At 51.4% G+C, this 15239-nt stretch overlaps 7 protein-coding genes across 7 annotated transcripts; 4 read left to right on the forward strand and 3 right to left on the reverse strand.

Annotated features, from left to right (window-relative positions):
- Window positions 1–472: 472 nt before the first annotated feature.
- CPYA_2 (Carboxypeptidase Y A) lies at window positions 473–1985 on the forward strand (the record flags this gene model as incomplete). Its single annotated transcript, XM_014690184.1, has 2 exons — window positions 473–773; window positions 835–1985. The coding sequence occupies 2 exons, from the start codon at window positions 473–475 to the stop codon at window positions 1983–1985; spliced, it is 1452 nt and encodes a 483-aa protein (XP_014545670.1).
- A 715-nt stretch (window positions 1986–2700) lies between these two features.
- On the forward strand, window positions 2701–4032 carry erg6_0 (Sterol 24-C-methyltransferase; the record flags this gene model as incomplete). The annotated part of the gene is made up of 3 exons (XM_014690183.1): window positions 2701–2939; window positions 3032–3353; window positions 3451–4032. The coding sequence occupies 3 exons, from the start codon at window positions 2701–2703 to the stop codon at window positions 4030–4032; spliced, it is 1143 nt and encodes a 380-aa protein (XP_014545669.1).
- Window positions 4033–4636: 604 nt separating this feature from the next.
- On the reverse strand, window positions 4637–5884 carry G6M90_00g073970 (uncharacterized protein; the record flags this gene model as incomplete). Its single annotated transcript, XM_066130991.1, has 3 exons — window positions 4637–4705; window positions 4774–5551; window positions 5613–5884. 3 exons carry the CDS (start codon window positions 5882–5884, stop codon window positions 4637–4639), a joined length of 1119 nt encoding a protein of 372 aa, XP_065987059.1.
- Window positions 5885–7869: 1985 nt separating this feature from the next.
- Window positions 7870–9573, forward strand: prlL_4 (MFS transporter prlL; the record flags this gene model as incomplete). Its single annotated transcript, XM_014690181.1, has 3 exons — window positions 7870–8092; window positions 8177–8467; window positions 8552–9573. 3 exons carry the CDS (start codon window positions 7870–7872, stop codon window positions 9571–9573), a joined length of 1536 nt encoding a protein of 511 aa, XP_014545667.1.
- A 706-nt stretch (window positions 9574–10279) lies between these two features.
- Window positions 10280–11260, reverse strand: G6M90_00g073990 (uncharacterized protein; the record flags this gene model as incomplete). The annotated part of the gene is made up of 1 exon (XM_014690180.2): window positions 10280–11260. The coding sequence occupies one exon, from the start codon at window positions 11258–11260 to the stop codon at window positions 10280–10282; it is 981 nt and encodes a 326-aa protein (XP_014545666.2).
- Window positions 11261–12192: 932 nt separating this feature from the next.
- Window positions 12193–12807, forward strand: ats1 (N-acetyltransferase ats1; the record flags this gene model as incomplete). The annotated part of the gene is made up of 2 exons (XM_066130992.1): window positions 12193–12223; window positions 12296–12807. The coding sequence occupies 2 exons, from the start codon at window positions 12193–12195 to the stop codon at window positions 12805–12807; spliced, it is 543 nt and encodes a 180-aa protein (XP_065987160.1).
- An 82-nt stretch (window positions 12808–12889) lies between these two features.
- Window positions 12890–14017, reverse strand: G6M90_00g074010 (uncharacterized protein; the record flags this gene model as incomplete). The annotated part of the gene is made up of 1 exon (XM_014690178.1): window positions 12890–14017. The coding sequence occupies one exon, from the start codon at window positions 14015–14017 to the stop codon at window positions 12890–12892; it is 1128 nt and encodes a 375-aa protein (XP_014545664.1).
- Window positions 14018–15239: the final 1222 nt, after the last annotated feature.

Here is a 15239-nt window from a genome sequence, read left to right on the forward strand (position 1 = left end):
ACTTGTGGGTTTGGTCCACGCAGCATTACCCATCTACAAACCACAAACACCATGGTATTGCCCGAGGAGCCGAAGCCGACTCTCATGATCGACCTTGGAGAAAGACCCGGCAACTAGGTACCTTCCTACGAGGCAGTAGGGAAAGCCGGCTAGTCTAGTCGAGTCAAGGTCCATTGGTCCTTCTACAAAAAACGATCTTATTCTTAGGTAATGCTAGCTTGATAGCTCCTGGTAATTAGGGTTCGTGCCACAAGACACATATCAATTGATATCTATATATATTCAGGGAGGAACCGCACGCCACTGTCTCTGTCCTCTGGCCATGCTCTCTTTTTTTTTATGCGACATTCTTGATATTCATCTTCTAGAGACTGAATAACAGCCGGACTTCCCACAAGAGGTCAAAACTGGTCTCTCCCTTGTCCCCCAGTTTTCTGCTTGGGGCTACCGCATGTTGTCCTCTCCATCCGCCATGCGTTTCTCTGCTGCATTTTTCCTTGGGCTAGTCTCGGTGACAGCCGCGTTCCCGAACCCATATCCCGATGAAGCAACAGACATCCCACCTACCAAAGAGTCCCTTGGCAAGCGAGATGGCGAATTCAGCTATTTAATCAGTGGAGCTGATGTGAAAGCTTCCCAGAAATACGGTGGCCATCTTGTCAACTACAAATTGCGTGCTAATGCGGTTGACCCAAGTAGACTTGGCGTTGACACGGTCAAGCAGTACACTGGATATCTCGATGACAACTCCACGGACAAGCATCTCTTCTATTGTAAGTCAATGTCTGATGAGCATTGCTAGTATCCATCTGGCTAATTCTCATTTTACTTAAGGGTTCTTTGAATCTCGCAACGACCCCAAGAACGACCCTGTTATTCTATGGCTTACCGGAGGGCCTGGCTGTTCTTCCATGTCTGGACTCTTCATGGAGCTTGGTCCCTCTCACATTGACAAGAACGGCAGCCTTGTCCGAAACGAATACTCCTGGAACAATAATGCCTCTGTTATCTTCTTAGATCAGCCCGTTAACACCGGCTTCTCCTACAGCAACGTTCCCGTCGACACCACAGCTGCTGCTGCTAAAGATGTCTACGCCCTGATGACCCTGTTTTTTGAGCAATTTCCCGAATATTCTGAACAGGATTTCCATATTTCCGGCGAATCCTATGCCGGTCATTATATCCCAGTCTTTGCCTCTGAAATTCTCTCCCACCCTGCTCGTAACATCAACCTCAAAAGCATCTTGATTGGCAACGGCCTCACCGATCCCTACACCCAGTATGCCTATTACGAGCCCATGGGCTGCGGAGGTGGAGGATATAAGCCTGTCCTTAGTAATTATACTTGCCAAACTATGGAATATGCACTCCCCAAATGCCAGGCCGCGATCAAGGCCTGCTATAACGGAGAAGATGCCGCGTGTGTCAACGCGGGCGACCGTTGCAATACCCCCTTCCTTGGTGCCTTTGCGTCAACAGGCCTCAACATTTACGACATACGGAAAAAGTGTGTTGGAGGTGATCTATGCTATGAAGAGATGAACTGGATTCAAGACTGGCTGAATAGAAAGGACGTTATGGGAGCCCTTGGCGTCGAAGTTGCCAACTTTAAGACCTGCAACGACCACGTTAACGCTGCCTTCCAGCAGGCCGGTGACTGGTTTCTTCCCATCCAGAAACACGTTCCGACACTCTTGGAAAAGATCCCGGTTCTCATCTATGCAGGCGACGTCGATTTCATCTGCAATTGGCTGGGCAACGAAGCCTGGACAAAGGCTCTGCCGTGGCCGGGCCAAACCGACTTCAACGATGCCAGCATGGTCGAGTTGACAGCCTCTTCTGGAAAGGCCTATGGGAGCTTGAGGCACGCACGGGGATTTGCATTTCTACGAGTCTATAAGGCAGGGCACATGGTCCCATATGACCAGCCTGAAGGTGCTCTTGACTTTGTCAACCGATGGGTAAGGGGTGAGTGGACTGACTGAAACAAGTGTATACAGTTCTGCGACGAAGTATATTTAATTTGAATATTGTTAAGTATTTGCTCGTTTGCTCCAGCAAATTGCACTATACCGCGGGACAGCTTCGTACCTGCTCTACTGAAATACGTTTTGCACTTTGCCATACCATATAGCATTCTTCATGCCGCGCAAAGGCTTTTACAAAGCAATTCAATACCCATAATCACATGGGGGATTTACAATATGGGAGAATTTCCCGCCCGCAAACGTATTCGTGTTTCACTTTGAGTGCGTCGCAGTAAGATTGCGACTCTCTGGTCACGGAGGCGTAGTCTTAAGTTTTAACCGGGGAGCCTTAGCAATGCCGCATGAATGAATCGGAAGCAAGCCATAAAATACCCATGGGCCCTATTTCCTTTCAGCCGCGTGAACTTTACCGAGACTCCCGTGCTGGGCGGTGCATCGCATTTCGTCGCTGTCGGATGCACTCGTATTCGTATTCGCATGTGCGTTTGCCCTCCCGTTGGTGTACAACAAGCCAATACTAGAGAATACTTGCAAGGCTCTGGTAGTCAAGTTACAAGAGGTTTATATATTCTCCTTAGATCTAGCAGAATTTCTTTCAATTTTCCGTGTCGTTGATTGTACATATCTTTCTCCTTTATTTGCTTGGCTAGAGCTATCTCGCAACATCTTGCCCTGACCACAATTGTATTCTCCCCTTTCCCACAGCATCAACATGTCCAGCCGGACGTTGGTATCGGAAAATGACGCGAGGCACGCTGCCTTCGACAAGATTCTCCATGGCGCATCGTCCGAGTCCCGCGGCGGCTTGCGTGCCATGATGGGCAAGGACCGAGGCGCCAACGAGGCGGCCGTGAAGGAGTATTTCCAACACTGGGACAACAACAAGGCCCAGGACGAGACCGAGGCCGTCCGCCAGGCTCGAGCCGACGACTACGCTAGCCTGACTAGACAGTATGACTTACTTGCAGCCCCTTTCCGTGCCCCTTCTCGCACGAGTGTAGCTTTGTCCGGGTGAGATGGCCGACTTACACCACTGTTTGCAGGTACTACAACATCGCGACGGATTTTTACGAAAACGCCTGGGGCGAGTCGTTCCACTTTTGCCGCTTCGCGCACGGCGAGGCATTCCCCCAGGCGATCGCCCGGCACGAGCACCTCCTCGCCGCCCACGTCGGCCTCAGGAAGGGCATGAAGGTGCTGGACGTCGGCTGCGGCGTGGGCGGCCCGGCGCGCGAGATGGTCAAGTTTGCCGGATGCCACGTCACCGGGCTCAACATCAATGAGTACCAGGTCCAGCGGGCCAAGTCGTATGCCGAGAAGGAAGGACTGGCCGAGAGGCTGGATTTCGTCCAAGGGGACTTTATGGTGGGAGATGCTTCGCCGTTCCTGTGTTCTGCACGCGGGCCGGCTTTTGGTCTGGCCCCGTGGCAAAAAAGTCTGAATGCTAATGGTGGATGCTTAGAAAATGCCGTTTCCGGATGACTCCTTTGACGCCGTGTACGTGATTGAAGCGACGTGCCATGCGCCCTCGCTCGTTGGCGTATACCGCGAGATCAACCGCGTTCTCAAACCGGGCGGCATGTTTGGCGTCTACGAATGGCTCATGACGGAGGCTTATGATAACGAGGACCTTGAGCATTGCCGAATCAGACTTGATATTGAACAGGGAGACGGTATCCCCCAGATGTTTGGGGTACGCGAGGGACTGGCGGCTATAAGGGAGGCCGGCTTCGACCTGGTCTACCATGAGGACCTCGCGGCCACGGACAGCGGTCCCGCGCCGTGGTACTGGCCGCTCGGGTCAGACCTGAGCTACGCGCAGAATCTTTGGGATGCGCTGACCGTCTTGAGAATGAACCGCTGGGGGAGGGTGGTGGCGCATGCGTTTTTGCAAGCCCTTGAGATGGCGAGGATTGTGCCGTCTGGCACAAAGAAGACGGCCGAGAGTCTGGGCAGGGCGGCCGACGCCTTGGTCGAGGGCGGGAAAAGGAAGTTGTTCACTCCCATGTATCTGATGGTTGGGAAGAAGCCAGAGGTGGCTTGATGCAAGGGGCTTTTTGTAAAGCGTACCGAGAGTAATTGTCTTGTTGACGCATGAAAGAGACACACAGATGTAGACAAGTATAGGTTGTGATTTCGAAAGTGTTTACTTATATCTATTTTGCCTCGAGCACCTAATTTTCACGCCTGAAAGGTGCTTTATCAACCTGCATGGCCATGCTAGGTGGTAAAATTGGTTAACATGGAAGGACTTTTCAGACCGCCTGCAATGCCAACTTCATTTTCCTCCAGGGGTGTCATCACCGACCCTTACAGAACGTTTCAAAATCTTGGCCTTGGCAAAATTTCCTCTCGAGTTTACTCGCTTTGTCTGGCAGTGTTATATTATCAGCACTGAAATCCTAGACTCGTTTCTTGTAAATTTACCTTGAGCTCTTTCTGTGGGTGGTTGACAATCCGTATTTGCCAAGCGTTGCCAGCACCGAGGAGAGACTTGACGACTTGTTTCGAGAGCTACCAATATCCCCTTTGTAAGCACTGGACACAAAGTCGGTCATGTTTGGGCCACGGTATCGGGAGAGCAGACTACGCACCCGCAAAACACGACAGACTTCCTTCAGTCGGGCGTCAAACGTTTTGTACGGCTCCTAACCGCCTTCCGAGACGCACCAGTATGGAACTTGAGTATCCCCCTGCTGGGACTTGATAGCGGCACCCTGAATCGTGTCAATAATCTGCTTCCAACATTTGGCGGTGTAATCACCAGAAAAAGAAAAAAAAATACCACAATGCCCCATGAAATCCATTCAATTGTCTGGTCATTAGGTATTTGCCTTAGCACCCTTCGCTGTTGATCTTCAACGGGCGGCAGTATTTTGACAAGTTCGGCCTCGGTTGGCATAAAGTCTGCCGGTGGATCGTCCATGGACTCCCCCTGACGGCGCTCCGGTCTGTCTTGTGAGAATTCAGCACTGATGCGATTCTCTTCGCCCTTGGGCAAGACTGTCCTCCACTCCAAAATATACGACCAGTCGCAGATGGCATCGAATACCTGGCGAACCCTCTGGCGATATTCTTCATCTGTCTTGGGAAAAGATTCGTCATCTGTCGGAAAGGAACAATCCGACACCGGTTTGCGATGTAGCTCTATGATGGTTTTCAATGATTTATCGGCATGATGCTTACTTTTAAACAACTCCTGAAATACTCTAGTTGGAGATTCTTTACTTTTGTCTTGTATGGCCTTGTTTTCAGGAGTCATCTCAGCCGTCGTTGGAGAAGATTTGCGGGCTTTCTTCCTTCGGGGACCGCTAATATCATTGAATTCGTTCTCGACACTGCGTTTCATGCGCTGTGCAGTGAGCTCAGATGCGTTTTCAATACCGTCAATGATAGTCTCTGATGTGGAAGAGTGTTCTTCATGGCCCGATCCTACGGATCTATTGCGATCGAAAAATCCACCGGGAAGGCTATAGTGGTGGCAGGAGTTGGTCAAAATGTCTTCATTCACAGAAGTATCTGGCAGAATAAGTCCCCCAAATGGCTTCATATTATTGGAAGTACTTTGAATAGAGAGATTTTAAATTAGCGTATGTACTGCGAATACGACATCTCCTAACTCACCCTGTGGATATCCCCGAAAAGGGCTGATGCATCGAGTAATCTTGAATTAGAGGTTTTTCATTGATAACGGGATCTTCGAAATGGCGTGATGTTTGAATAGCATCTCCCTCCATGCAGAGAAACTCATCATGACGGGCCCATCGAGGGCAGAGTTCCGATCCCCAGGCTTTGACCAAATTATTGTTGTATTCGTCGGTCCATAATTTTGGATGCTGGAATTGAGTCGACGATGCCACTGGCTCGTCGAATAACCCATCGCCATTTGTATTCATCATTGACGTGATGATACAAGAGCTGATTGATGACACTGTGAACTTGGCTTCTTGGTGTCGTCAATGTGGATCCTTGCACCCTTTCAGAATGGTCGATAGCAAAGCGGGAGGCTTGTGAAATAAGTCAACTTTATCAATGATCATTCTTGACTTGCAAACGAGCGAGAGAGCGTTCCATATCATCAACGGCCGTAGATTTCTCGGGATCCCGCATCTTCCCATTTTGAGATCGGGAATGTACATATAGACTGTTCCGGCTTCCAATTGCAAACGTGTTTGGTTGGGCACCAGTACATACTATATCCTGGACGTCCTTTCCCACTTTCACCAACCTCCAAACAAATAACCGGTCGTCTGATTGCTTCAAACACTACTACTCAAATAACGACGAGGCCTCCACGAAGAAATATACCGTCGTGTGTAAGAGAGCCCCCTCAGCTCTAGCCAGTTTCCAACCCATGTCGGCTAAAGAATCCCGAAGTGTGTTTATGCGGGGAGAGCTAGCCCGCTCGTAACCGATGCAGAGATTGTTCATTTCGGTTGTTTCACCGGCATGGTGGCGTGCACGGTAGACCAGGGCATCCTGCACACCTTATCGATGCGTTGATCCGAATGTCAGCAGGACTTCCAATAAAGGAAAACTCGTGGAAGAAACTCTGGCAATATGATATATATCGCATATAGCTGAATAGGCACTGAAGATAGCGGGCGTTTCTCAAGCCAACAGTCGACTTGCTATTGAGTTCAGCAGACAACCAGTCAGTCGGTGTTGTTCGTCTCTCGTATCCCGGAGGCATTGGGTGTTCATAGAAGGCGTGATGAACGACCTAGGTGACAAACAGCTTGCGTGACTCAAACTTGGGCAGTCGGTGGTCTTGGCCTCCCGACGCCGTCCGCAAATACATGAGGTGATGATGCGAGGCTGACATTGCCACCGCATGTTGTACCCGACGTCCAAGATGCTGCGGGCCGTTGTGCGCAGAGAGAAGACCGGCAATGGATCCCTTCCTCGTTTGATGGTTTCCTTCAAGACCCGTAATGTTGCCATACAGCTTGCATGTCCGCGGATCCTGCCTTGCTCCGTGGGCGCCGGATGCTCCAATGGCAAGCATGTAAGCAAATAAGCTATGCAGCATATAAGCAATAAGCCATGCAGCATGTCAGCAATAAGGTTTCAGCCGCACTTGAAGAGGCAAAGCAACGTTGAGGATTGCGAAGGCATGGCTAGTCCGCCACAAAATCTAAAGACCAAAGGAGTAATTAGACGAGGCATGTGTGGGGGTGGCAGCATGTTGGTGACAATTTGAATGGTTCGAGAAGCAAGCCGGGGGGCCGCAATGACTCCCTTTAGCGTCTGGTTGGCATATTTCTAGCCTCAGGCTCGCGGCGGCGGGGGGCGAAGGGATGAACCGGTCGCACCTGCCCTTGAAGTCGGGCGCCAAAGTCCGACACGGATCCGACGTGGACCCCCATGTCAATTCTACCAGCAGTTGACCACTTACTTGAACAAATCGATTAAACATTGAACGGTCCAGAGGCGTTTTAGCGGCTGTTGGGCTCCACTTCGTACTAAGTACTTTACCCGGATCGATGTCCCCTGGAGCCCTCCACGCCGGAGATTCCATTGCTGATGTCCCAACATTAAACCCCCCCGGCCCTCCGGGGCCCCCATTGCAAGATCCAAGTGGTTGGCCATTTTCAATTACCTCAGCTTATGCTCTAGTTTCTAAGACACGGCCCTTCTTCTCCATATAATAACCCTCCATGCTGCCGACCTCGGCCGAGTCGTGAGAATGTTTGATCCTCGCGCCAACTGGGGTCTTGCCGTGCTGCCACGGTCATCTTTCATCTCTTCTCGCTGTGTGCACGCGCCGAGATTGTGATACCTGGCCAAATTCGAGCGTCCTTGCGTCGGTCGAAACAACTATCCGCAGACATTTGAACCTTGGTCGTTTGATCCACGATCAGAATCCTCACAGCCCACCATGGCAGTCCCTGCGGATGAGAAAAATCGCGACTCGCTCAGCCAGCCTCAGATTGGCGAGACTGGTATGCTCTCTGACGCACAGGAACAGCACTTCAAGGATGGCATTTCGGACGAGGAAGAGGTCAGGTGTCCGTCACACACGACCGATCTCCGGCTTCTAACCAAGATTGACCTTCATGTCGTTCCGTTCCTTTGTGTCATGTACTTGCTGGCTTTTCTTGGTAAGAACACAATCAACATGTCTACCCGCCTTTCTGACGGGCTACTATCTCGATTTTGACAAACTAACCAATCCTACTTCACAGATAGAGTCAATATCGCCAATGCTAGGATTTTCGACCTTGAGACGGACCTTGGCATCAAAGATGATCCCTCAAAGTTTAACACGGCCATTGTCGTCTTCTTCGTGCCATATGTCTTGTTTGAGATTCCGTCCAACATACTCCTCAAGAAATTCAAGCCGTCTACGTGGCTCTCCTTGAACATGTTTCTGTTTGGCTTCACCACGATGATGCAGGGGCTGGTTCGAAACTATGCCGGCTTGCTGACAACTCGATTTTTCCTCGGATTGTTTGAAACAGGCATGTTTCCCGGTGGTAAGTGATGTCTTGCTTTCTCTCAGTTGCGCAAATTTCTCACACCAAGTACATTGGACTGATTCACGCTTCTTTCGCGGCTAGCATTCTACTTGATTGGCATGTGGTACCGCCGGCATGAAGCCCAACGACGATACTCCTTCTTCTTTAATAGCACAACCCTGGCCGGCGCCTTTGGCGGGCTGCTTGCTGCCGCCATTGGTAAGATGAGTGGAATGCGTGGTTATAGCGGGTGGCGCTGGATTTTCATCATCGAAGGCGGCCTTACTGTGCTCGTCAGCTTCTTTTTCTACTTTTGGCTCCCCAACTTCCCTGAGCAAGCAAAGTGGCTCAAGGATGATGAGCGCGAGTATGTCGCTGCCAGGCTCCGCCTCGACCAAGGCAAAGCTGGATTGGACCGCAAGATCACCTTGCGTGATGTCGGAAACATCTTTAAAGACTACAAGGTCATCGTTGGTGGCTTCATGTACTTTGGTCTTATTGTCCCGGCCTATGGTTATGCATACTTTGCGCCGACGATTTTGAACGGTTATGGCTACAGCAAAATTGAGACTCAGCTGCGCAGTGTACCCCCGTGGGTTGCTGCGTTTGGTTTCTCAATGATGTGCGCTTACGCCTCGGACAAGATACGACATCGAGCCCTCTTCGCTGTGGTCCCCATTGGCATTGCCATCTCGGGATTCGCCATCCTTCTCACCGTCCACACAAACCTGGATGCGCAGTATGCTGCTCTTTTCCTAGCTGCTATGGGCGCCTACACGGCAATGCCTATCATCGTCTGCTGGTTCAATATGAACTTGGGTGGCCACCACCGACGAGCCGTTGGGAGCGCCTGGCAAGTTGGCTTCGGTAACCTAGGTGGCATTATTGCTGCTTTTGCGTTTAAGCAAGACTCGGGCGCCAAAGGGGTCCAAGACTATAGCCTTGGTTACTCTTTATGTATCGCATTCTGCTGTGTCTCTGTTGTGGCTTGCGTCGTGTACGCGTTTGCCTGCTGGAAGGCAAACAATGACCGTCAAAATGGTAAACAAAACGTGGACCATCTGTCAGAAGAAGAGAAACTGGCTCTGGGCGATATGAACCCCAAATACCGCTATCTGTTATAGTTTTTAGGGATAGTGGCTGCTTGGGTTGAGGAATATTGGATTATTGAACCAGTCAAATTTTTTGCTCCATCACGATACCATGTAACATGCAGATGTAGTCGTCGCACGAGATTAAAAATACTGAATTATAATCATCTGCTGCAAGTTCTCTGTCCGGTCGATTACGACGTCGTTGAATGTTGGCAGGCCAACTTCCGCTTACAACGCCTTAAACACTCTTGGCTTTCTTGCCTATCGTATACTATGCTCGAGATGTCCGAGGGCACACTTGGCGAGACGGGTTTCATGACAATGAGAATAGCGAAAGACGTGGTAGATTTTATGGGAAAACTATCTGCAAAAGCGACTGACTATTGTTCCAAAGCCCCTTGTTGAAAGGAGGCTGCCCCTGATGCCATAGCCTCAGGAATCAGGATTTGATGACGAAACCCTGCAACTTGAGTACACCAAAATTCCAACCATATTTCCTGTTTGTAGATGCACCGTGATGGCACGATTGAAAAGAAGAGAAAAGAAAACACTGCATGCAGACACTCTGCCCACGGAGGTTGGCGGTAATGGTACGTGTGCCGTGTCATGTGCCAGCCGCATGCGAATGCAAAGCTTGAAAGTTGAGTGCGGAGGTGATTCGTGAATGCCAACGCTGGAGAGAAGTACAGGTGTCCTTACTGTCCATTCCCCAAGGCATCGGTATCCGTCTCTCCATTCATTTGTTGCCAACTGAACGTTTCTCCCTCTCGCAATAATGCTTCCCAAAATCCTTCCATCTATCGTCCCAAAAGGTCATGTCGGTTTTACGCATTTTTCCATGCTCGGAATACTTTTCTAAGAACCACCGAATTTTAGTCCAAGCTTTTGTCTGGTTATCCTCCGCAGACCTCCAAGTGTTAATCAGGTCGTTAATCGGCTTTTGGCGTCTGATCGAATCAAGCAAAGCCCTCTCGTAGACACGTGCTACCAAGTAGAACCACTGTCTAGCAAGATAAGCAGGGTGGTTGTAGTGGGGGATGACAGGACGCCAATCATTTGTTGTTGAAGGCACTTTGACCGTGACGAGAGCGGACGGGTCGATCATCATTGGAGACCGTAAACTTCGGGCAAGCAAGGCCGTGTATTCCAAAACATGGTCAGGGTTCGATGAGCGTAACAATGGGTGATTGTTTGGTAGAAAGACGCCAGCTGAAATGGCATAGGTGTCCGAAAAGGGGAAACCACCCTCTTTGGCGGCGGCAAAGATGGCCTCGATCCCTTTGTATATCGGGCAACTTGTGGTGGAAGATGGGAGCTGGTATCTGAGGCGACAGCGCTCCTTGTTGAAAAGTGGTGTGATGACACCAATGTGGGCATTTTGCGGCTTCCGAGGCTCGTCAAGACTGGGATCTACTCGGTATACAATCCACGTTGTCTCGAGAAGTGTGTCGTAGCCAGTGCATCGCCCTGTTTGCAGGAGCCCGCGAAGTGCCAGTAGTTCAGAAGATCTCATTGCGGACTCAGTTTGCACCCCCATGCCTTTATTGATAAGTGCATTGTATATCCGAGAAATGCGATCCTGGATTGTATCCTCAGAAATACTGCTTGGCGGATGTTCTGACAGCATTTCTTGGGGTACAAGGTGCATGTCAAGTCGATAACCGAATCGGTCAGCAGAGTGTGACCTTGTTTGGCCCCGTGCCCTTGGGTTAGGCATTTTTGGGAACCTTGAGAGGACTGTAGGATGAGATGTAGTTGTCGATGTTGAGATGACTGCCGGGTTGAATTGACTAGAGCTGGCTCTACGAGATGGCCTAGTTTATATAGAAGTAGAGGAATCATTTCAAACTGCCACGGACAATGAACATCGGCACAGAGTAGGAACGGCAACAAAAGTCGAACTCGGAAGACAATTCACCTCTATCCATGCACTTGAAACATCTCGCGGAAATACAGTCCTACGAACTGCAGAACAGCACCAGTGTGGACATTCACCGATGATTCTCTTAGCATATACAGAGCTTCTTTCAGTTCATGCAGCGCTGAATGATAGAAGGCAGAAGCAAAGGGCCCATTTGTGAACAAACGGACCGAGGTGTGGTGTAAGTGCCGAGCTGGTATGTCCATGTCGCAAGGCCTCATGTAATCGCATGAGACACCGGTGAACAGTGAAGAGAGTTGGATCTCGACATGCAGAGATGTACAATCACAGCACAGTAGAACGTGGTGCAATATATCCCACACGAGCAACTTCACCGACTCCATTCTGTCAACTCTGTGAACAACGTCCCGTCCCGGTTGTGCCAGTCTCTGGGTTGCTTCCACAACAGTGAACCCCGATGTGTCCTTGAACCAACCGCCACGATACCTCGGCGGAAGAAGTAACTCCAGACTACATGCATAAGCACCAGACGCAACTATGTATTGTCTGGCATTGAACAAAGATCCACCTAAACCCAACTAGCTTGACGCCTCCCCCACCACAACATGCTCGTGCGCCCTTCGATGAAAGCCCCGCGAACATACATGTATTCCTGCATCACTCCGGTGTCGCAGAAAGCTTCACGGCCCATTGTATGAAGCACAAAGAGAAACTGCCCCTTGAGCCAAAACCCTGCATTGCGACCCATCATAAAAGCACACTCAGACATGGCTACAATCAGACATGCTCGACGGGAAGGTATGCCCTCATTTGAACAACCAGGCCCCAACCTCCCAACTGCTCCCGAACTGACAAAACGACCGTTGACAGATGCCCCCGTGATCCTCGAGCTCATCCAGGCCCTCGCCGAGTACGAAAAGGAGCCCGATGCCGTCGAGGCCACCGTCGAGTCACTCGAGAGGACAATTGCCTTTGCCCCGTCCGACTCAGCCGGCAACGACGCCACGGTCCCCAACACCGAAGCCATCACTCCTGACCGGCCATCCCGCTGCTTGCTGCTCTTCTCCCCCGAGGGCAAGGCCGTCGGAATGGCACTGTACTACTACAACTACAGCACGTGGCGGGCCAAGGCCGGCATCCACCTGGACGATCTCTTCGTCCAGCCTTCCGAGCGTGGGCGAGGGTACGGCAAGAGACTGTTGGCCGAGCTGGCGAAGCAGGTCGTCGCCATGAAGGGCGGAAGGCTCGAATGGGTCGTGCTCAAGTGGAACGAGCCCAGCATCAACTTCTATGAGAGTCTTGGAGCGCAGGCGTTGGATGAGTGGGTTGGCATGCGCCTTGACGGAGAGGCATTGGACAAGTTGGCACATTCTTTGGATTAGACTCGATACCATAGAAGTTTCCCGCGCTACTGGGATAAGAAGAGAACAACATGGAAAAGGAATGGCAGTGCGGTGCTCCAAGTCATGCATCTGGCTTTTTGTGAATCTTGTTTCCCTTTCTGTCCACGCTTTCGAAAATCCCTTGCTGGGCTTTTGTTGCAGCCGGCAACTTGGATGTCGCATTTCCCCAACAGAGGGAGTACTGCAGCGTGTGCGGATCCTGTTCCACAATCGGGGTGAGCTGCCATGTCCTATTGTACGCTCTGCGGAACCATCTGTTTGAGACTTGCTTGCTGCGCTCATGACCACCGTACGGACCGAGATCGTATTGTCCCGTCCGGCGTTGTCGAGACATTGTCTTGGGTTTTTCGATTCTTGCGGCGGGCGTTGTGGCATAAGATTCCCAGCTCCAACACTGAGACGGCTCCGTGAGCAAAGGCACCTCTGATGACGCATAATGCCGCCGCCGAGGCACGGTCCATTCGCCTTCTGCTTGCGCACCGCTGCTTAACCGCTGCAACAGGTCCCATTCTCCTTTACCCAACGGGGGCATGATCTTGTCCGCACTCCTCCTCCACCAGTGAGCTCGCTTGGCCCTCACCAGGCTCTCCGCGGGCGGCTTCCCCCATATATTGGTCTTGGGGACGAATTGGTCGGGATCGACTGTTCTCACGGCGGTTCCGGGCCAGCTAGTTGTGCTTTTCGTATCTTTCTGGTGCTGCCTCTGCGATTCAAGGACTTTTAATAGCTTGGGTTGATCCCACTTCTCGAAGAAATTATTCTTTGGCTTGCGCGCCGGCTTCGCCTTGGAGACGTCTGCCCCTGGTTGTATTTGAGCGTCGCACTTCTCGGTCTGATCCATCAACGACTCCAAGGCCTTGGTGTCGCTAGGACCTTGCGGTTTGACAAGCTGCGTCATTAGCTCTCGTCTTCTGTTGCCGGTTCTGCCAAACCCCTTCATCATCAAGCTCTGCATGGCAATCTTGTCGCCGCTATTGGCAGCCCGCAAGGTTCGAAGAGACGACTTGGCCTTTGCCAGTCGGCCCTTGGTGTGTATGCCATCTTTGCGGCTCTTGTGAAATCTAGTCCGGATGGTTGAGTCGATGGTGGCTCGGAAGGCGGGCGGAAGATACGAAGCTTCCCGGAGGAGATGGCGATAGAGATGGATAGGTGAGAGAGATTGAGGGAGGGGATATGTCGGGACGGGCATTACGGCGAGGAATACAAATAGAGAATGGGAGAATGCAAGCTAGGAACGAATAATAGCAGGCATTGCAGAAGCACGACGCCTCGTAATGTTGAAAGCTCATCACTCAACAGTCTGTGGAGCGCCACTCGCCGGCCCGGACCAACCTCGGGGCCCACAGTCACTGATGATCAGGTTTCTCCCGTAAGATACGGTATGTGGTGGCTGCACGGATGTGGCCGGGCCAGCAGGTGCAACGATGATTCTGCAAAACCAGCAACAACTTAGTACTGCCCCGAAACTAAAGATTGAGAAGGATCAGATGCAATAGGAATGGCGTGCCCCCATCTGCTGACTATTTCAAAGATGCCATTCGATGGTTGTGTGTACCGTGCAGGCACTCAAGCGGGACCCACCCACGATCAGGTAGTAAAGGCTGGTTGGTGGGCTTACTAACCTCTAATTAGACGATCCGTCACCGCCGCCAAAAAAAAAGTCCGCGGCGCGACACGCGTAACACGCCTTAACACGACCCGTGCACGAAACCGACACGTCTTGATTAATTGACGGGCGGCATTCCACGACCACGCGCAGCGGCCAACGAGGCCGTATTGCTTCCAGACGTCGAGTTTCGTCATCGCATGATTATCAGACAGGCACTGGCAGCGCATGCCTCGTCTATCTGTTGCTGCACCCCTCGTTTTGAATTTCGTGCATTGGCCGGCACCCTCGCTTTTCCATTTACAGAAAGAGCGAGACAGGCCTCTTGCCTGTGTAACACTCAAACGCTTCGACAGTGATTGTGTCCAATTGCTTTTTCCCGTTTCTTTTTTCTTGCTCCCTTTTCAGATCGCAGCGCGGGCAGGCATCTGTAGCTACGGAGTACAAGGCTTGCCATCCGGCCGGGCCTCAATTGAATTGGCCCGTCTTGGTTAGCTAGCAGGCAGGGAAAGGCCGTCTTGGGGCATTCTGCACCTCCAGGCTCCAGCTTCCCCTCCTCTCCACCATTCCACAGTCGAGTTGTCTCTCACTTACGCACGCACTTGTGCACGCATAACTACCGCGGCGCTGCCCTGCAACCAACCCACTTGCCTGCTCCGTTCTCCGCCATTCATTTCGCCTGCAGCTGGGACTCACAACCCGACAAACTCCCCTTCGTCGACGCTGCAAATTCTTGTCGTATTGGTATACTGTTGCGACCGGATTCCGAGTAGAGCAGCCGGGCATCACGCTGCCGATTTTGTGC

Source organism: Metarhizium brunneum, chromosome 4 (assembly GCF_013426205.1).
Source record: "Metarhizium brunneum chromosome 4, complete sequence".
Taxonomy (NCBI): Eukaryota; Fungi; Ascomycota; class Sordariomycetes; order Hypocreales; family Clavicipitaceae; genus Metarhizium; species Metarhizium brunneum.